Source organism: Glandiceps talaboti, chromosome 23 (genome assembly GCF_964340395.1).
Source record: "Glandiceps talaboti chromosome 23, keGlaTala1.1, whole genome shotgun sequence".
NCBI classification, from domain to species: Eukaryota; Metazoa; Hemichordata; class Enteropneusta; family Spengelidae; genus Glandiceps; species Glandiceps talaboti.
In genome coordinates this window covers 1802782-1825610 of record NC_135571.1, presented here as the reverse complement: position 1 = coordinate 1825610, position 22829 = coordinate 1802782, and the positions used below count along the sequence as shown (strand labels likewise).

Here is a 22829-nt window from a genome sequence, read left to right as displayed (position 1 = left end):
AGACCTTCAATCGATCAGTCTATCTTGTTTGTCAATGTCTACGTCACCTACCATACTTGTATTGTTTCGAACCCTTCTGGCTGACTGTCTGTCTATCTATCTATCTATCTATCTATCTATTTATCTATCTATCTATCTATCTATCTATCTATCTATCTATCTGTCTGTCTGTCTGTCTGGCTGGCTGTCTGTCTGTCTGTCTGTCTGTCTGTCTGTCTGTCTGTCTGTCTCCGTCCGTCTGTCTGGCTCTTTGATACAAATTGGCTCTTTGTATATTTGTATCATTGTATCTCTGAATCTTTATATCTCTGTCTGTCTGTCTGTCTGTCTGTCTGTCTGTCTGTCTCTCTGTCTCTCTGAGTCCATTTTGAAGTATATTACCTTTATTCATCTAGATAACTATCACTGGTGTTGTCGGAGGTCTAGCCGTCTACAGGAGAAAGTCTAAACATGTACGTATTCTAATGTTTTTAATAACTATATACGATCCGCGACTACCAAATAGTGCAGCGATAACATCCTGAACATTGTTATGAGCAATTATTGATTTATTGTTTATCATAGTAAAATGTGAAAGGGTGCGTCTTTAAAAAAAGAAACAAATATTGATTATACAGAACTCACATTTACATTAAAATATTACCGTCATTAAAAGAATAACAAATATTTGAGTATAAACAACTTATTGTTCCCGCCCTCAACGACCCGATTTTGCATATACATGAATCGATGTTCTCGTTCATGTGCAAAATACTTAAGTTATTATGACTAATTACGTCCTTTTTGAAGTTCAAACCCGGACTATTTTACAATATCGTGATCGAGACACTAAGTCTGGAAGAGAGACTTTAAACGCCTTATTTATTGAACACACTTCACCTCTTTCGTAGCCAGATTCGATGCAGAATAATAATCGTCTCGTTTTATTTGAGAAACTGTCACGATAAACGACGACAGTGTATGATTTATAGCATAGATTTACAGAGTTTGTATAACTTCAATTCACTCAGATAACGTTCTCGAATGATCATCCGCGTGAGTTGAGTTACCCGGCAGGTTTTTTGTAAAATCGTTCGAAAAACTAGTACATTTCTGTTAGTGTGCCTTCATTCTCGACAAAGAAATATTTTCCATTACTAGAATGACGTAATTTCCTTGAGATTTTTAGTATTTTTAAAAGACAAGAGTAATATCGATCGTACTAACATTAAAGTTTGTAATTTACAATCGAGAGTTCAAATGCCGTCAAAAAATCCTTTGATCATACGCGCCCTCAAGAGTCAAAACGTGACTAATAGCATATTTCATATACGTCATAGCGAGAGCTCGGCATGTCGACAACTACAGGTATGTCATTGAGATCTTAAGGTTGAACTTAAAGTCTAAAGTATGGTTATTAAAATATTTAACAGGAGAAATATTAAACCATAGCAATATATGTTATCATATGTACATCCCATAATACTCTTAGGGCAGATTAGAACGTCGACAGAGAAAGATGAAAATTATCAAAAGTATATAATCGATGGTCACCAACATACCAAAGATATTTTTTTCACACTTCAATATACGACGATACACTTTAGGGTTTGGAAAGCCATTTTGCTCGGGTGAAAATCTGTGCGTAAAACCTCAATTGCAACACTCTATTATTGGTAATGGTGAAACATACCTTATATAATTATATATATATATATAGTTTTGGTGGTACTGGAACTCTTTCTTGGGTGTAACTCGGAGTTTCACGCATATTGCGATCATCAGACACTCTGAGGCCTACTCTCTGGGTGTGCTGTATATATAGAGTGTAGACAATAGAAATACCATCACTATTGTCTGCTCAACCTCAACAACGGTAAATATTACCCTTACAAGAAACCCAACGACAACCCCATGTACATACACACACAGTCTAACCACCCACCCAGCATCATCAAGAACATATCGTCAGCCATCGGCCGTAGAATTTCCGACATATCATCCGACGAACACATCTTCAACCAGGCAGCCCCACTGTACCAAAATGCACTAAAAACCAGCGGCCACAAAGAGAACATCACGTACACCAGCACCCCGACGCAGAAAAACAAGAAAAACAGAAATAGAAACACCATCTGGTTTAACCCACCATACAGCAAAAATGTAGCCACCAATGTAGGCAAACGATTCCTCAACCTAATCACAAAACATTTCCCAGCAGACTCTAAGTTACACAAAATATTCAACAGAAACAATGTCAAAGTCAGTTATAGCTGCATGCCAAACATGGCTACCATAATCAAAGCGCATAACGCCACCATCTCCAACAGCGAAACTAAACCCACTCAAAAACCCTGTAATTGCAGACAGAAAGACACCTGCCCTCTGAACGGCGAATGCCAAACGGAAAACATCGTATACCAAGCCACCGTCCACGGAAAACAAACAAAAGTATATATCGGTCTAACAGAGAACAACTTCAAACAGAGATACGCCAACCACAAACAGTCATTCAAACATGAAAAACACGAAAACAGCACAGAACTATCAAAACACATTTGGAAACTGAAAAGAAACAATGAGCCTTTTTCCGTATCCTGGTCCATCAACAAGAAAGCCCAAGCATACACCAATAAAACAAAACGATGCAACCTGTGTTTAACCGAAAAACTAACTATTATTAAAGCAGACAAAAGCTCCACACTAAACAAAAGAACTGAGTTGATATCCAAATGCCGACACGAGAATAAGTTTTATTTGTCCAACTTCAACAGAGCATCTATCACCTAAACTATTAAACCCGTTAACTAACGGAACATCAAAGCCCAACATGGAACAACCCGCCAACACTTACTTGTCCGCACCCAATAACCCACACAATAACAACCAACACCTCCACACATACAACACCTACCCACCGACACAGACAATAGTGATGGTATTTCTATTGTCTACACTCTATATATACAGCACACCCAGAGAGTAGGCCTCAGAGTGTCTGATGATCGCAATATGCGTGAAACTCCGAGTTACACCCAAGAAAGAGTTCCAGTACCACCAAAACTATTACGCTCTGCCACTGCGGTATAGAGCACTGTCTTATAGCAGATTGATACTCACCGAGTTATATATATATATATATATATATATACTAATTCAGTGTAAGAGGTAAGTCATAAACTGAAGGAAAAGCGCTCAATACTGAGAAGTAGAGCTGTATTACACAAAATACACAAGTTATGGTACGGAGCCGTTACTCAGAGTTTCACGCTTGAATGCGATCTTCGGACGACTAAATTTTAACGGAAATTCAAGTGATGGAATTCGAACTCGCAGAAGAACTGGTACCCGGATATATATATATATATATATATATATATATATATATATATATATATATATATATATATATATATATATATATATATATATATATATATATATATATAACTCGGTGGGTATCAAACTGCTAAGACAGTGCTCTATACCGCAGTGGCAGAGCGTAATAGTTTTGGTAGTACTGGAACTCTTTCTTGAGAAGTAGAGCTGTATTACACAAAATACACAAGTTATGGTACGGAGCCGTTACTCAGAGTTTCACGCTTGAATGCGATCTTCGGACGACTAAATTTTAACGGAAATTCAAGTGATGGAATATATATATATATATATATATATATATATATATATATATATACATTTGTAAGAAAGAGTTCCAGTACTACCAAAACTATATATATATATATATATATATATATATATATATATATATATATATATATATATATATATATATATATATATATATATATATATATATGTATATATATATATAATATATATACACACACACACACACACACACACAATACACAAGTTATGGTATGGAGCCGTTTCTCAGACTTTCACGCTTGAATTCGATCTTCAGTCGTCTGAAATAAACTCTGAGTAACGGCTCCGTACCATAACTTGTGTATTTTATGTAAATACAGCTCTACTTCTCAGTATTGAGCGCTTTTCCTTCAGTTTATGACTTACCTCTTACACTGAATTAGTATATATATATATATATATATATATATATATATATGTATATATATTAGAGGGAGGGATTATAAGGACGCCCCTGGTGACGTATTTGAAAGTTCGGGGCTCAGTTCACTTGTGACCATTTGTACGAGACAGTCAAGATAAGTCCCGATGTCAACTGTGTTAGTCCCGGGTTTACAAATATTGCTGTATGGAGCCAACATATTGTCGTGTGTTTCAGTATGTATTGTAACTATAAAAACATACAACTGTCGACATCAGACCGTGGACGAATGGAACCTGTTACAAACAAAGTAAACAATTGAATTGGATTAATAACACTTGGCACAGCATGTTGGAAGTACAGAGACTTATATTACATTCCAAAATTTGATAAATAACAGTTTTATAGTTACTTTACATAATAGTTAAAGTTTACAAACAAATTTCCAGTTCCCCTGGCATTTCATGTACACATAAAGAGACCATAAAACTGTTCTTATCAAACCTCTGCTGTTCCAAAATGCTAAGCCAAGTGTTATTAATCAAATTCAGTTGTTTACCTTTCTTGTTTGTAACAGGTTCCGTTTGTCCACGGTATGGTGTCAGCGGTTGTATACACAAAACTTTTCTTTGCTCAATACAGGTAGGCTACCTTGTCTTTTGAACCTTGTCTTTACTACCAAAACCAATTGAGAATAAACCTAACGTTTTCTTATTGTTTCTGTTCCAGACAATATTATTTATGCTGCTCTCCGTGGTAATAGCTATCTTAAGTTCCATGGTATTAATGCCTGTAACTGTAGTTGCATATATTAACCAAGGAGACTATGGACAGGTTTGTCAATAATTATGAATTGTATTCATTACTGTACTTTATATTGTATATTCTGGGAGAGATAGCCAGTAAGTAAATATATATATATATATATTATTAACTCAGTATATGTAATGTGGCTATACTGGAGAGGTAAACAGTGCTCAATAAAAAGATGTAGGCTTAGTGTTTCACTCATCATTGGACATTACAGCTAAAAAGACGTAGGCTTGGTGTTTCACTCATCATGGGACATTACAGATAAAATGATGTAGGCTTGGTGTTTCATTGGACATTACAGCTAAAATGATGTAGGCTTGGTGTTTCATGGGACAATACAGCTAAAATGATGTAGGCTTGGTCTTTCATGGGACATTACAGCTAAAAGATGTAGGCTTGGTCTTTCACTTATCATGGGACATTACAGCTAAAATGATGTAGGCTTGGTGTTTCATGGGACATTACAGCTAAAATGATGTAGGCTTGGTGTTTCATGGGACATTACGTATTTGACACAAAGATAGACATATTTCAACTCTAGACTAAACAGTAACAGAGACACAATAAACACAGCAGGATCCTTTACCCAATCACATTGGCCAGTGATAAGCATTGATATACTTTGACAGGGCAGTAAAGACAGGCCTAAAATGAAAACATTACACATGGACTTGATGATTTTAATGGCTGCAATTGTTTATTTTGTGACTGATAATTAACATTTCAACTTGACTACTTCTACATCTCCACTGTGTGCGGCATCTATGTAATTGTTTCTTTTTGCATTAGAAGTTGTCTGAGTGTGTGTATTAAATGTCATGTTACATGAGTGAAACACCAAACCAACATCATTTTAGCTGTATATCTGCATGTGTATGCAAACGACAAACTTATACATATTCGATGTCTAGTGTAGGAGATATTGTTATACGATTTTCTAAAATTAAGCTTGAATTGATACTATATGGCCTTGGTTTTATTGCGTTTTATTTAGATGTCTCAGAAGATCGTAGACTGTGCCGTTATAGCCGTTGCCCTGGCTGAGTTTGTTGTAGCTGTTTTAAGCGTATTCGCCTGTTGTTATTTCGGTTCTTGCGACTACAAACCAAACGTAAGTATGCAGTAGTGATGCAAGACGCCTGAGTATGGCAAGCCAAACTATAAATACAAACTATAAATACTGATGAAACGTTTTACTTTGAAATAAGGTAACAAGGGTCGTTGGTGGAATTACGCTGTCTGATGGCAAGTTTTTGGCAAGTGGGAACACATTCAATCTCATAGTTTTGGTATATTTTGAGCACATGGTGATTATATCAACATAAAAAAGGCACAACTACCACTCACATGTGTACTCCACCACGTTAATCAACTTTCACAATAGTTTTACTTGTATATGTCTATCACAGTTAGCCGATAGCTAGCTTTCCGCAGTAATAACAATTTATGTCCAGCGTTGATGCACATATTACATGGAGTCTCTCCTACCCACCAACCACACTGTTAGTATCTAATAAATATTACATCAATCTTATATAATTGTTCAGGTATACGACGGATTCCTTTGACTTATTACACACAAGTTTAGTTCAATGTCTAGCGGTAAGATTTGTAATGACATGAGCTGGCTCGAGCAATTTCTTTACACTAAAATTGTAATAATTTACATGTAGATAATTGATATTATGTGTACAGGCCAGCGCGTGTATGATTGTTTATATCATTCTATATACATGTGTGCGCGCGCGCGTGTGTGTGTATGTATGTATGTATGCATGCATGCATGTATGTATGTATGTATGTATGTATGTATGTGCATATGTATGTATGTATGTATGTATGTATGTATGTATGTATGTATGTATATGCGATATGTGTGCACTTGGGCACACGTGTGTGCATGTTTATGTATTGGTGACCTATTTCCCCTTTCTTTTTTTTTTAAAGATGTATTATAAAGACCCATGTCAGAATGGTACGTCTCCAGTAATCATGATACCGTCTACAGATCACAATCAGTTAACAGAACTCCTTGGTCTTAGTAAGTATACGTACGTTAGATCCTCTCTATGCAAGGCCTTACAACTTACAACCGCCGATAGCAGACCGTGGACGAAGAGAATGGAAAGTAAACAACTGAATTGGAGTAGTGACACTTGGCACAGCATGTTGGAAGTACAGAGACTTGTATTACATTTCACCATTTGATAAGAACAGTTGTATGGTGCCCTCTTTACGAAATAGATCACAGTCACAAACATATTAGAAGTTTCCTGGCATTTCATGTAGACATAAAGAAGCCATAAAACTGATCTAATTAAACCATAAAATGTAATACAAGTCTCTGTACTTCCAACATGCTGTTCCAAGTGTAATAATTCAATTCATCTGTTTACTTTCCCTGTTTGTGACAGGTTCCGTTCGTTCACAGTCTGATGTCAGCAGTTGTATTTATAACTGTGGATATCACCAACCACATAAGTTTTGCTTTACAGGCTAGTGTTAACTATGGGATGTAGATGTGTTTTTTCTCCCATATTTTAAGGAAGCTCCTAGTCAGACATATTCCTGCCTTGGTATATGTATTGATTACTGCTGTCAACTTACTAGCACGTATGATTTTGGGTGATAAAATATTACCTCGGTAACTTTACTCCACTTTGAAATTTCGTAAAGATGACGTGCACTTGATAAAATTGAAGCCTATTTTGGAGATTTCCAGTTAAGGTTTATGGAGAAAATTTGCTCATGATTACGTCATCACTACCCTAATCTGTTTGTATTGATATACTTTGTAATTGTCAACATTGCATTTGAACGATTGTAAATATTTCTATGGTTAAACGCCCTCTTCGGCTACACCAAGTTGTCTGTTGAGCATTATTTTTTTCCCTTTTGTTAAAATTTATACGATGACCCCTAATTTTTTGCCCTGGTTTGAACTGAGAATGAGTTTGAGATTTCGTGAACAAAGTAATAAAAAAGTATAAAGTTTCTTTCATTGGTATATAGCTTCTCATTATCAGTGTAAAAACAGACAATTTAGCAAAGCCAGACATGTTTAAACTAACAGTAAGGCATTCTCAGTATTAAAGTTTATGCTTCATTACCACCTATTTTGTTATCTAGACAAACAACAGTTGCAAGATACACCGACAGAGGGCAGAAATTACTGGCTAGTAATCCCAGAACACATTACAATACGCTCAACAAATGGACTGAATAGTATGCAAAGGATTGGACGTCTTCCACCACCCTTACCGAAAGACAACCAAAAAAGCACCACAAACTGTCGAGATCTCCTGCCAACAACGGGAACATGAAGTGCGCCCTCTTTATACAAGTGTTTCACGTTAACGCTCCGTCATAGTTAGGTAGTTTAAGTCGGTACCGTACAAGCAGATGATAGGATGTGGTCAAGAACCCCCTGTTCATGTCAGAATAGTAATTTCCGGTTGAATACCATTTCCGGGATGTTTATGCAAATGACAGCACAAGGTCAACAACCTCGCTTTCATGTTAGAATACTTCCGGTCTGTTTTCACCGTGAAATGAGGTCAACACCCTCCCTTCCATGTCAGAATACCGTTTCCGGTCTGTTTGTGCAAATATAATACATGTACTAGTGTGTTTTCTCTTGGCATATTTATATTGCACCATTTAACAAGACAGAATATAGAGTTCTCTTTTATTTTCTGATTGCACGACTCTTAACTAAAACTTTGCCTGCATGGTCTATTAATATTTTACATACATATTTCAATACATAACCATTGTATGCTTTAGTTTGTATAGCTAACTTTCTATCAGTACACAAGCACTTAAAGGAAACATTTTTTAAATGTAACTGTTAGATGCAAACGGTTATGCAAAATATGCATTTTTGATATGCAAAGTAGGTTTCTTAATTATGCAAAGTAAGAGCCTACAAGAACCCACGATATGGCGGCCATCTTGAAATATTGTGGCAATATTGGACTTTCTAGAGACAGTGATTAACGACTACTATTTATCAAGCGTAAGCAATTATAACTTCCATTGTCCATGAGCCAGCGTTTTGTCACGTGTTGATGACGTCATGAGGTGATGACGTCAAATGTTGATGCCAAAATTTGAGGATATCCGCTTTCAATATTGAGTCGGACATTATACATGTAATTTATCGGAAAAAAAACAAAGCAAAAAAGAAAACCACCGAATTTTTATTAGGTTTAAAGTACCTCTTCCGAATACTTTGTAAATGCATTCCTTACCTTGTTATAATGATGTAAGTAACCTTCTGGAGTATTTTATATTTAAAAAATAGTTTGATATGATGACGCCAATCTCAACATATTGACAAGTTGATATGGTTCATGTGACTCGTTGATCCAATAATATGTTTTAATTCGATAAAAACTCGCGCAAAAAGTTTTAACTGACGCTTGTAGACTACGATACTATGCATGGTATCTAGATAAACGTATTTATTCTGGCGTGCACACAGCTTGCCGAAGAGGCAATGCTTTTACATTTTGGCGCCAGTTTATTTTAGCTGTTATAACAATAAGAGTCATCAGAGTGTTATTATTTACAGTGTACTTATAGTCACTTAACAACTGTTAGTTTCTAGACTCAAAAATAACCATATGAACGAGGATTTAGATTTTCAATTTATGAAAAAAAAAATTATCACAGCTTGCTACTTGAAAAGTCGATGTAAAACTACACAAGACCAAGCCTGTGTTTCAATATGTTCGTACAATAACAAACTTTTTACACATAGTTTAGATTTTTCCAATGTATTGAGTTACAAACACAGACTTGGTCTTTGGTGTTTCACATTAATTTTTTCAACTATGAAGCCATGATTGTTTTATAAATAAAATATCTAAAACTATATGCCAAATCCTCATCCATATGTCCACAGTAAGTCAATCGAGTCTAACGCTAGTACATTTATTTATTCAGAATTTATCCATAAACGTGGGAACATTTCATATATGCCTATATATTTAAACTAAATTTAGATCTAAAATACATATTTTTTATAAACGTGACCATAAGGATGAGAATTAGGTATTTATATTGGCTATTTAATTTACAAAATTTTATCATCACTTCTACTTGAAAAATCAATGTGACACAACAACATATACCAGGTCCTTGTTTGCAGTTCATTGAATTGTTGCACATCTTTTAGCTTTCTACAACGTATTTGGTGACAAACACAGACTTCGATAATGTTGTTGAACGTTGATTTTTCAAGGAGGAAGCCATGATGAGATTGATTTATGGATTTAAAATCCAAAATAAATACTCAATCCTCATTCTTATGGCTACGTTTGATGTCTCTTAATTGCATTTTCAGTATCTATTTATATTAGGTGATTTCGACGTTTTTTTCTCCCAATCTTAACAATCATTTTGATCACAGTTTATCTAATGCGATATAAGTTCATAAGATAATGCTACCTGAATCTGAATCTGAGGCCAACTTTATACTCGTTCGATCGATTAATTACTCAAATTGGTCATTAATATTCATCGGATTATTACCAAAACCTAATCAGTTCTGGCCATTACCCTACGGAACATGTCTATGTAATTTCGTTTGAATTGATGCAGCCATTTTTTCGGAAATCGTGATACACACACACACACACACGCATGCACAGACACACAGACTTCATCGGTATATTATAACCTTCCTGAAAAATTAGTCCACCCGACAAAAGACAAAACCATTCGACACTTGCGAGACAGTATACGGGACAGAAATTCTAAGTGCAAATATATTAAATAAAGCATTCTGAGTCCTTCCTAAATTTCCCATCAAATATAAGCATTATTGACTTTTGAATTTTTCTTCACATTTAAAATTAATAAAATATAATGATTTCTAAACAAGAAGGAATTTGTAACATCAATAAGACACTGCCCAGTATAAATGAATTGAGGTAAATTATTTTCTAGAGATCGGAGCAAAGATGATGTAAAAATTTGTGCAATGTTTTTACCATGGCCATGATTATTCTTAGCAATGTATTGTTAATATTATATGACACAAACCGTTCACGAATTCATATTCATTTCAAAATACTTTATTAAAAATCTTCAACCGAGTTTATCTTATAGTGTTACTGTATGTATGTATGTATGTATGTATGTATGTATGTATGTATGTATGTAAGTATGTATGTATGTTTGTATGTATGTATGTATGTATGTATGTATGTGTGTGTATGCATGCATGTATGTGTGTATGTATGTATGTATGTTTTCGATAGTGGAGCTTAAAAGTAGATGGACAAGTTCAAAAAATAAGACAGTCCATCTAGCTCTATAGCTCTGCTAGCTCTCTCTTAGCAAAGAGACTAGAATCACCTAGGTTTTCTTCCTTTTCTTTGTGGGAGTCGATTCATATTGCTTCCTCTTACTTGGACGTTTTAAGATTGGTTTTGATTTTCTTGTTTGTTTTTTTGGTACATCTTTTACAGTAGGTTCGTGAATAAAATTACAAAGTTTCACCAGAATTAAAATTGGTATGTACAAATAAACAAAAAGGTGGACAGGGTGGCTGTCAAGGTGAATGGTCGATTCAACCACATGTGAAGGAGACAGTTCAGCATAAATATGACATGGCTCAACATCTGAAGGAGGTGGCTCAACATCTGAAGACGATGGCGCAATTTTGGAATGAGGTGGCTCAACATCTGAAGAAGATGGCGCAACTTTCAGAGGAGATGGCTCAACATCTGAAGAAGATGGCGCAACTTTCAGAGGAGATGGCTCAACATTTGAAGGAGATGGCACAACTTTTTTTTTCACCAGACAGCCCTCCTTTATTTTCTTAAGGGTGTTCTTTGCAACATGTGTACGAGTAATAATAAGCTTGCCTAAACCCTTAAGAGAAATATGGTACACAATTTTATAATCATCTGTTTCAAATACAGATTCATCTGCAACACTGACAGCGTGGCCAATAACCTGTGAGATTTTCTTATGTTCCATATGTGGTTTCTTGTAAGGACGGCTTGATGCAGTTGATTTTTTTTCGGGCAAACCACTTTTGTTCTACATAACATAAACAAGGAAAGGAGAATCATTAGTCTGGTTGTTTTCGACCAAAATATACTCCCATTTAGTTGTTGCTATGGGCGTGGTCATGTTAGCTACAACCAATTCTGTCCAATTATTAAGAACAAAATCTGTAGATTAAGACTTCTGGAAACCTCTCACCAAGTTTCAGCTTCATTGACCTAGTACTTTTTGAGATATAAATTTTTGACCAAATTTCACATTTTATACCGTATTTGCATATTACTGATGAGATCGTGATATGCTTAAAAATTCTTCATCTATACACCTACAGATCCATTCCTTTTAAATTTCAGTCCAATCTGCTGAGAAGTTTTGGAATTATAGGTTTTTGACCAAAAAGACACATTTTCATTCCTAATAAATTACTGAAGGAATCATATGATGAACAAACCTTAATTTACTCACCCCTAAGAATGTTTCCACCAAATTTCATACCAATCTACCCAGTAGTTTTGGAGTTTAGAGTTTTTTGACCAAAGATCACATTTTTTGACCCAAAACCCACATGTCTGCAGCAATCATTTTCATTTTATCAATTTCCCAAATAGACACCAGAAGTAACATGATCACGAAATATCAAAGCAATCGGTCCAGCAGTTTTTTACTTTAAGTTGTTTACACATACATCCACACAGACAGACACTTCGTGATGCCTATTGCACTACTGAACCTTCAGTTCAGTTGTGCTAAAAAAAATTAATAATCTAGTTAATCTAGTAATAGTACCACTATCAACTGAAATTAATTAGGTACTTGTATTATTAATACATACCTCACTTAACATAACTGGATATTGATGTAGGTTGGGCTCATATGCCAATAGAACATTACTGAATGATGTCACTTGTGATCCACAGATTTCAAACTGTCTCTTGGTTGCTCCATATAAACTGGAAAGTAATTAGAGTACATTTTTCCTAGTGAATAACATACATTCTAGTGACAGTAACTGTTTGCAAAAGTTATGCAAAAATCTACATGTACATTGTTTACATTGAATGCAAAATTAAAAGATGAAGTTTTGCTCTTCACTTGTTATGTACACATTTTGCTGTTAAATTGTAGAGGGCCCATGTGTCTAAAACATACAAATAAATACACCACAAGGACAATGAAATGGTACCAACAATATGTAACACAACTAGTTAGCTACTAGACATGTGGTGTGTACCAAGAACATATAACACAGCTAGCTATTAGAAAGGTGATACATGTTGACAGTTGATGTATAAACCAAATAAATTAACTAAGTTTGAACCAACCGGGGAAAAACTTCCACATATTTTTAAGTTTGCTAGAACGACCAACAGTGTAGGTCATGTGGTCAATCCAACGTCATACTAATATTAATATTGATGGTGTTCGGAGTCCACCCTTCCCACTTACTACCATAAAAAAATAATAATAATAAGTTAATAATCACATCTAAAATCACGTTTACCTACCTAATTCTGTAGTCTAGGCGACATGTTTCACCCATAATGATAAGTGACATCATGTCATATATGAGGTGATCAAAAACTTCCTCTCTGCTTTCACGTTCTGCACAACATTTGAAGATGTCCAACACGAGCTTCTTTATCCCAACAATAACATCTTCAGTTAATGTTGTTTTTTCCTTGACTTTAAAGTCGTTGTATATGTAGTGCTGTGTTATAGGAACAAACACAAAACAGACGGATTAATGTATCTTGTATACATTCTTGTATAGTGTATCAATTAAAATAAAATCAAATTGAAAGTAAAGATAGACCCTTTCAAAACCAATAGTGTTTTTGATGAAATGATAGCATACTTTCAATGCAGTATATTCTTCAATGGATGCTGTGTGGAGGTTGAAGTCTTCCTCACATTCTTGCAACAGGTCAAGCGCATATTGTAGGATTTCATCATTTTCTACAAAATATAATGGGATATTCATAATTCGTTGAAGTTGGGGATATTGCTGTGAAACTTGTAATACTTACATACCATCATAGCTGTATATGTGATGTTTGGATGAGTGTACATATGTAATTGGAAGTGTAATGTAGAAAATTTATTTGGCTTTAAAATGATACCTAATTTTCAAAGATTAGACAAGGACAAGAAACATATGGTTGGAATTTCCCAACAGTTTAACGGCCAGGGAACACTGCTTCATTGTAAATGGGATACAGGTTTACAAAAATTGCAATTTTGACAGATAATAGCAACCAAATGGAATTAAATTTCAGCAAAGTTGAATACGAATTTAAAATTTATGATGACAGTAGTGAAAAAAACCCGAAAAAAACAACAATTACCTTGTAAAAATTTAAAAATATGAAAAAAATGACATTAATATACATGTACACACGTGTCAAATTTCATCATAACATAAACAAACAATATTTTAATGTGTTTGTTGATATGTTGAATTTATAAAGAACACACTGTGTAAATATGGAGCCAATATTTTTAACAAAGTTATGACATTTTTACTAAGTAAAGAATAGGGATGAAAAATAGCCTGTACAACAACCTAGTTAATGCACATACCTATCCAATTTCTCATTGTTGACATCTCGATGACGCCATCTTGTATAATTCTTGGTGGGTCTAATTCAAAGGGTTTATGTAGGGCTGGTGTGGGGTAAAATAGTATCTCCAGTACACGCTGTATGGTTACCTGCAGTTCAGTAGCGCTTAGGGAACGAGCAACATATTCTGCAACAGTATTTCTGCCCCTGTGTAAATTGAAGTTCAATAGCTTATAGTGCGTTGCATCCCACGTACGAGTCGAAGGACCACGAACACTCGATCCCGAACCACTAGCTTGTGCTGATCCGCCGAAAGGACAGGTTGGCGACGAAATCGGAGGTAATTTGAAAAGTGGCTGACGTGTATGGCTACTGTCGATACTTGAAGATGTACTTGAAACACATCCACATTTACTTCTTTTCGATATCCACACTAATCCCATCGCTCAACATAATCGACAGGATGGTCACTCTCGCATAGGATCATGGGTATTATGTTTCGGTGACATGTACTTCTTGTTCCAAAGTCCCGGATGTTGTAGTCTCATGCATACATTGTTATACTCTATATCACATGCACTCGTTTCCCAACTTACATGTATGTCTTGGAATATTTCCATAAGGAGGAAATAAAATTTCGATAATAACGATAATATAGATATGTTTAGCTAACTATATAGGGAAGGAACAGAATTATATTTGTTTCTATGATCGCGCAAATCTGTGCGCAAACTCACAAAAAGCAACCGTTGCTGTTAGTGTTATCCACAGTCCCTCTATGGATAGGGGGACTGTGTTGCATGGTGTATCATTATGTTAAACATTTTATTTTATCCTGGTGGAAATATTCCAAGGCAGAACCAAAGACAATAGAGAGGGACCTCTCTATTGTCTATGGCAGAACTAGGGAAACAAGTGACTGTTAATACACGTATATACATCTTTTACACAAATATCAGAAATATATTTTCTTTTTATTTATTTATTTTATTAAACATAACATGGTGAACACACTTTGAGAACATTCTAGACGTTCGTCGTTTCAAACCATTGTTGCATTAGTTTCAAATTTATTAAAGAAATAATCTTTTAAAGTCGAATCTCTTCTTGTAAATGACACTCTAGACAAACAGTTCGTGGTATCCTAAATGTAAATTAACAATGATTTTGGAATGATATCAAATTACTCCAGAAAATATTAAAGTTTACGTTAATGTTAGAACTATCGAATAGGGAACTTGCAATCCAGACTGAGTATGCTCAGACGCAAAGGACTATGGGATTATCTATGGTTATCGTAATACCTAATCTGGAGCTACTGATAAAATTAACCTCCCACAAAAATCAGGGTGACTATGAATTGATCATTCGTGGTTGCAAACAATGTAACAGTATTGTTTACAATACCAATTCATTAGTAGTAGTATCACATTTCCCATGATGCAGCATTCAACATGGCGGGTTTGCAAGTTCCCCATTGTGTGCTTCTTTGCAGTGTTCATAGTACACATTCCTGTTTAAATGAATAGAACTTAAAGTCTTACATTGTACATAACGTCTTTGCACATGATCATAGAAAAACTCTCATTTATAGCTAGGATTTTGATTAAAAACTGGCATTGTCATGGAAATGGAGAAGTTTTTACAAAGATGCCTTGTGTGTGGAGAGAAGGGTGCGGTGGGGGTTGTCCATCTTGAAAGATAATTTTGGACCACTCAGCTGCTTACTGAATGTGTACCTGTAATGAAGTAAACGTCCATGTAATTTTTTCAGTCAAAGTGAAGTCTTTTCATTAATATTCCAATGATCAGTGTTGAAATAATACTTCACAATCGTTTATCAAATTTTTTTTAGAAATTGTAGTACCTGTCGCCTTTGACTTTAATAGAAACATTGATGAAACTAAGCTATTTTTTGCCACAAAAACTGTTCAAAATATTTATCATCCTATGTGCACGTAGTAACCATGGTCCTGACGTATAACAGCAAATTATTATCTTGTTCAACTTCCCAAGGTCATTCGAGGTAGATTTTCGTCATGATATCTTGTGTATGAGGGCGCCCTATGTCAATATAAATCGTGTCTGGCTAGTTGACATGTACTATCACAGCTCACGCTCCAAAGTCGTAGAAATGATCAGTGAACTTAAAATAATTTTGTCATAAATTAGTGATGTTATAGTGTAGTCATATATCGTTGGTAAACTGATTCATGTCTGTTGGCATAGGCTTGTCTGTCTGTCTATCTACATGTCGGTCGGTCGGTCAGTCAGTCAGTCATTCTCTCTGTCTCTCTCGTTCGCTCTATCTCTGTCTGTCTGTCTGTCTGTCTGTCTGTCTGTCTGTCTGTCTGTCTGTCTGTCTCTATATCTGTCTCTGTTTATCTGTCTCAGTCTCGCTCTCTGTCTCTGTCGTTGTATCTCTGTCTATGGCTCACAGTCGCTCTCTGTCTCTATCTCTGTCTGTCTGTCTGTCTGTCTGTCTGTCTGTCTGTCTGTCTGTCTGTCTGTCTGCCTCTGTCTGTCTCTGTCTGTCTCTCTGTCTCTGTCTCTGTCTCTCTCTGTCTCTGTCTCTGTCTCTGTCTCTCTCTCTCACTCTCACACACTCTCTCTCTCTCTCTCTCTCTCTGTCTCTCTCTCTGTCTCTCTCTGTCTCTCTCTCTCTCTCTGTCTCTCTCTCTCTCTCTCTCTCTCTCTCTCACTCTCACACACTCTCTCTCTCTCTCTCTCTCTCTCTCTCTCTCTCTCTCTCTCTCTCTCTCTCTCTCTCTCTCTCTCTCTCTCTCTCTCTCTCTCTCTCTCTCTCTCTCTCTCTCTCTCTCTCTCTCTCTCTCTCCCCACGTACCTTGTCCCTGAAGTGTTCTCTATTCAAATCAGCTTCACACAATCTAAGTCTAGTATCTACTGCATTGAACTTTGACTTAGACCATTTCTCTAACTTTCTTAAGTCTTTGTTGACATTTGCAATTTCACCGAGGAATTCAGTATTGTTGATATTTTCTGCACCCTTTAACTTTGTCTCCAAATCCTCCATGATTTCCTTCAGAGATCGACCTGTAGGAAAACATTTTTTTTTTAATTTAAAAAAAAATCAAAGAAGGCAAATAGTGACAGAAGCAAACTGTGTGCCTGTGAAAAACATATTACACTTTAAATCATAAACCTTTGATGTCGGACCTTATAATATTCAGAAAAACTGAAGAACAGTTGACGAAATTTATGCATTGCTGTTGTCAATCATTTCATGATTTGACTCCTTAGGATATTACAGGGGAAGGTTGATATTGTAAAATCAGGAATCGACGCAATATTTATCATTGACCGTTACGCTTCTTCGGTGGTACTTTTCCACATGACATATCTCACTCTCTCAACAAGTACCTACTATATGTACATCAGGTACCTTGATCCTTGAATTTTGGGAAAAAATTGTCTATGTTTTAATAGAATCATATTGAAATAAACAACAGAACAAAAGCTCCAATTCTCTTACATATGTTTTCCTATCTGTTACATTTCCATAAGTGGAAACAGTCTTATTAATATAAATAGTTCTTACCCAGTGAATGTGCTGACTGTACAGATTCTTCCATGTCATCTACTTTTGCAAACATTACTTCATATTTTTCTGTCAGATCTTTATTCTGGGCAATAAGTTCCTTGACACTTTCCTGGAGGGATTCTCTGCTTTCTCTTTCAACAGCAAGTGCTATGGAGTGATAAAAATAGAAGATGTGTGTGAATGAAATATAACGGGTTCGTTGGTAAAAGCATTTACAATGACTTAAGGTCTTCTAGGTGATCTAGGAGACGGACTTGACTAGCTTTATTATTTCCGTTCTCCTTTATCCTTATACCTATATATATATATATATATATATATATATATATATATATATATATATATATATATATATATATATATATATATATATATACTTCTTTTTTATGACTTAAAATCCAAATTTTATTCCTATATCAACTTATTAAAAAACATTTGTCTTGGAATTCTGTTGTATTGATAAATATATAGAAAAGTAACTTGAAACGTCATTGAACTACATAATTTGATTTACCTTGTTCCATCTTTACTTTCATTTCTTCAAAATTATCGACAACATTGTTATATTTGTCTTCCAATTCCTGGGTTTGGGTTTTCACTTCTTTTATTGTCTTCAGCAATTCTTCCCTTGACTTTCTGTCTTCAGAAAACTCTTTTCATTAAAAAGGGAACGAGCGAAATATCGTATAAATACCGCTTGAAATCTTGTACGTAATTACATACATACATACATACATACATACATACATACATACATACATACACACACACACACGCACGCACGCACGCACGCACGCACGCACGCACGCACGCACGCACGCACGCACACACACACACACACACACACACACACACACACACACACACACACACACACACATACATACATACATACATACATACATACATACATACATACACATGAAACCATTGACTCTATTTTCTGGCAGGGACAGGAATTTTATCCCATAGTGTATCTGGATCGAGATGATATCTTACCCTTTTCTAGTTTGTTAACAGATGTTTTCAACATTGCAATGGTCTTTTCAATATCTTGTTTCATGTCCGCCATCTTGGAATTCATCCCCTCTGACAGACTGTCAATTTTATCAGACATCATTGTTTGACCCAGAGACAGCGAATCAATCTTGTTTGACAATTCCCTCTGAGATTTTGTTAGATTTTTCATTCCTTCACAATTGTCCAACGCAGTTGTAATCGAAGTGGCAATGGCTGCAAGAAGATCTAAAAAAAAAAAAAAAAAAAAATCTACTGTTAGCTTCTTTTCAAATAAAATAAAGATAATAATCATAATAATGTTGGGTTCTTATATAGCGCTTTCCCATGCCGTGCTCAAAGCGCTTTACAATTATTACCCCTGGCTCGGATCAGAACGGCACAACGGCCCTTTTAGTCTTCCTCAACTCCCCGGGGAGCATACAATCCATTGCAGCCATTTCAGCGCATAGGATTAAAGCCTTTGCTACATCCTACCAGGTCCCCAATTATAAAGCTGGGTTGACTGAGGCACAGTCGTGGTTCAAATCTTGCCCAAGGACTTTAGCCACTCAGAAACAAACAGCAGGCAGCGACAGGGTTCGAACCTGTAACCTGTAGATTCCAAGCCGGTCACGCTAACCATCATGACTCCAAGATGAAAACCACAGAGCTATCCATAATTTGAAATCATTCTGTCTGATTAGTATTGATTTAGTAATCCATCATTTCATGATTTTGATTTGGCTATGATGTTAAGAAACATAAAATATTTAGGAATTCTACCTTAGCGCCGTTTTAATTAAATCTGGTTCAAATCAGCATTCGATAATCTAAATAATTATGATGTAAATATCGAATTCTGTGAAATAGGTTGAAGAGGGCTACCTAGAAAAAACTAACTTACCTGAAGTGTCATGATTGACAGCGGGTTGTCTTTTCGTTGAAGACGTTGCCGGTATACGATTCCTTTCTTTGGCCGATGTTCTCTCTACAAACACAAAACACACGTCATTACGAAATGTACCTACCTATGGTATAATCTATCTAAGACATTGTTATCACGGTTACAAACACAGCTTAAAACTGTGTACACGTGTCTGTATGTATGTATGTATGTATGTATGTATGTATGTATGTATGTATGTATGTATGTATTATGTCTGTCTGTCTGTCTGTCTGTCTGTCTGTCTGTCTGTCTGTCTGTATGTCTGTCTGTCTATATGTGCATGTATGTGAGCCTCTGTTCCTTTACCCCTCCTCATCCTTTCTGTTCGTAACCTTTTTCATATATCCAGATCTCACCTATCAATCTTCGTCCTCACTCCGCCCACACGTCCCTTTTCTTAATTTCGCCGTTCACAAACAAACAAGCAAGCAATAAAAACATACATACATACATACATACATACATACATACATACATACATACATACATACATACATACATACATACACACACAGAGAGAGACAGACAGACAGACAGACAGACAGACAGACAGACAGACATACAGACATACAGACAGACAGACAGACAGACAGACAGACAGACAGACAGACAGACAGACAGACAGAATTATATACACACACACAAGTTACCTCTTTTGTTTGGTTCAGGAATTTGTGTTTTCTGAAGACCTGGTTCTAACACTTCTAAAATAGATCCAGTGTGACCACTTTGTTTTAAGACGGCATAAAATTTATAAAATCCGTCAGGAATCCGTTCAAAGGTTCGAATCAAATAAAAGGTTTTCGCTTCCTTTTGACGTATCTGGAAGAAAATGAAAACAAAACTAAAAAGTATGACCATCATTTATATTTCTTTGGTACAAATATAAATATCAAATTCTGTGAAATTCGATATTTATCGAATTCTGTCATACTCACACATTAAAAAATATATATATATGATAAAATGAAATAAAAAAAATCAAACTACCTATTCTAACATTGAGTGTAAACAGATCTAGAACCACATTTAAAAAAAAAATATGCCTTACTATGAGCAATTAAACGCTCTTTTTTAGCGGGTTGTATTTACAACTTACATCTAAAGCCTTTGTATCGCCCTCGTTCAATATTCGTGGATAATGCTTGTGAGTTTCGGCGACAAATTTATCAAACTTTATCTTCTCACTGATAAATTTAGAATTTCCGTACAGGATCTCCCTTTGTTCTTGGTTCATTGTAATCTCCTGCATAGATACAAACAATACCAACAAAAAAAAGTTGTCAGACAAAAATTCACCTCGGAGAAAAATATGAGTTTTGGTAAGTAAGATAACAAATGAAATCAATACTGACGAAAAACTTCGTCTTTTGAATCGTGTTGTCCAAACAATTCTGAGGACAATTGGTTCAATTTGATCAACTCAAGTTCTGACGTTTGCTTACTTTCCATTATGCCTGCTGCAGCACTTTACAACACACCCTTTCCAAGCTAAATCTAAGAGTTTATGTTAGAGTAATCGTGCGATCCGGAGTCGGAGAAAATGACTCTCCGAGTCCTCTAAGCATGCAAATGCAGCTGAGATAAAAACAGCCACAACCCCCGTTTCCCCTGTTGACGTTTTAGCTAGTTTTATACATTGTATGAGCAGTCATCGCTGTTTTTAACGTCTGTGGGTTTCAATACGTATACCGCCACACACTCCATTGAAACTGTTGTTCAGTGTCGCTTTATGAACAGACAATAACGGGACTAGTTGATGTCTTTGCTAATAATGGTAGCGGCTGTCTTTTCTTACATTTGTGAAAGGGTCAGCTCGTCTTATTGTGTCTTCCCTGAGGTCATCTCTCGGGGCAAGATGAGCATATCGACTAAAGCATCGTAAATACAATCATTATGACCAAGGTATTGTACAAATAAACAGAGCGTCGTAAATATTCAATGCCCTGTTCTCGTGTATGACGTGATATATCGAGTATACAGGGCAAAACACTGTGGATTATATTAAAACTCCCACCTAACAGAACAAAATTTAGCCTTTTATGAAAATCACGACATTCTAAACTTAAACTGTGAGATGCGCCGTTTCATTAAGCCCTGACCAGTTATCTTGGGTGTTGGCTGGTAGGGCTGGTCGACACGTCGTATTGGAAATACTAACTAAACGTTTGAACTTAACGTTTAGGCAATTTTCGATCAAAGATATTGTACAGTCGCGCTCACAAAGTCAGTCCTTAAATGCCAGGGTTTCAATCCCAGGTTCTCACATTAGTTTTATATTATCAGTGAAGCTAAGAGGATTACATAGGATTGTTCCTTTTTCTCTAGACCATTTTTTTCTAAAGGCCTGCCACACAACTGTGTCTTCCAAACCTAGAATTTAACCCTGTTTTCTAAGTGAACCTTTAACAATACAACACAAGCCATACAAGTAATGCTCATAAATGTAACACCTAAAACGGACTAGCGAAAATATTATGAATCTTAAAGTAAAATCTTTACTTCAAATATCACTGTCTTGATTTTCGTCTTCATGTAGCAGTCATGTAAGTATTCTTTTGCTTATTGTGTTTAATTGTTCTGCTGCCATACTTCGTCATCAACACAATGTCACTAACAATGGTTACCATGGTTACAATAGGTGTACCATCCCGGATCTAATAATGAAGCTCAATATACATGACCCTAAGCTTCGTGTACCGTTATACAGCCATGCTGTGTATAAAGTAATCACACTTATCACATAAGCAGTATGCATAAATTACAAAATACGACGAACGATAACTTACCTTTTGCTTAGCCCAAGTTTCCAACCATTGAATCAACGATTTCTGTTCAGTAAAACTATTTTTTTCTTGGACCGGAGTCGACCATGGTGGCGAACAATTACACTGTGTTTATCAATGCACGGTA

The 22829-nt window shown here is 35.7% G+C and overlaps 3 protein-coding genes across 4 annotated transcripts in view; 1 reads left to right on the top strand and 2 right to left on the bottom strand.

Moving 5' to 3' along the window:
• Positions 1–10918, top strand: part of LOC144452628 (uncharacterized) — a 14903-nt gene extending 3985 nt beyond the window's left edge. Inside the window, exons 3-7 of one of the 2 annotated variants that reach the window (XM_078143753.1) lie at positions 396–452; positions 4742–4846; positions 5820–5936; positions 6773–6866; positions 7955–10918. In XM_078143753.1, coding sequence (XP_077999879.1) covers positions 396–452; positions 4742–4846; positions 5820–5936; positions 6773–6866; positions 7955–8148 — 567 coding nt within the window. In that variant the 3' untranslated portion in view covers positions 8149–10918. The remainder of the gene's footprint in view (positions 1–395; positions 453–4741; positions 4847–5819; positions 5937–6772; positions 6867–7954) is intronic. The other variant, XM_078143754.1, reaches the window with a different exon arrangement.
• A 166-nt stretch (positions 10919–11084) lies between these two features.
• Positions 11085–14877, bottom strand: LOC144453003 (uncharacterized). Its single transcript, XM_078144256.1, has 5 exons — positions 14429–14877; positions 13704–13804; positions 13354–13556; positions 12681–12798; positions 11085–11881 (listed from the first exon to the last, which is right to left on the bottom strand). Exons 1-5 carry the CDS (start codon positions 14850–14852, stop codon positions 11192–11194), a joined length of 1536 nt encoding a protein of 511 aa, XP_078000382.1. The 5' UTR covers positions 14853–14877; the 3' UTR covers positions 11085–11191.
• Positions 14878–15763: 886 nt separating this feature from the next.
• LOC144453078 (uncharacterized) lies at positions 15764–22829 on the bottom strand. The gene is made up of 9 exons (XM_078144354.1): positions 22706–22829; positions 21016–21162; positions 20567–20738; positions 19875–19958; positions 18971–19216; positions 18486–18623; positions 17969–18118; positions 17255–17463; positions 15764–16148 (listed from the first exon to the last, which is right to left on the bottom strand). Exons 2-9 carry the CDS (start codon positions 21151–21153, stop codon positions 16134–16136), a joined length of 1152 nt encoding a protein of 383 aa, XP_078000480.1. The 5' UTR covers positions 21154–21162; positions 22706–22829; the 3' UTR covers positions 15764–16133.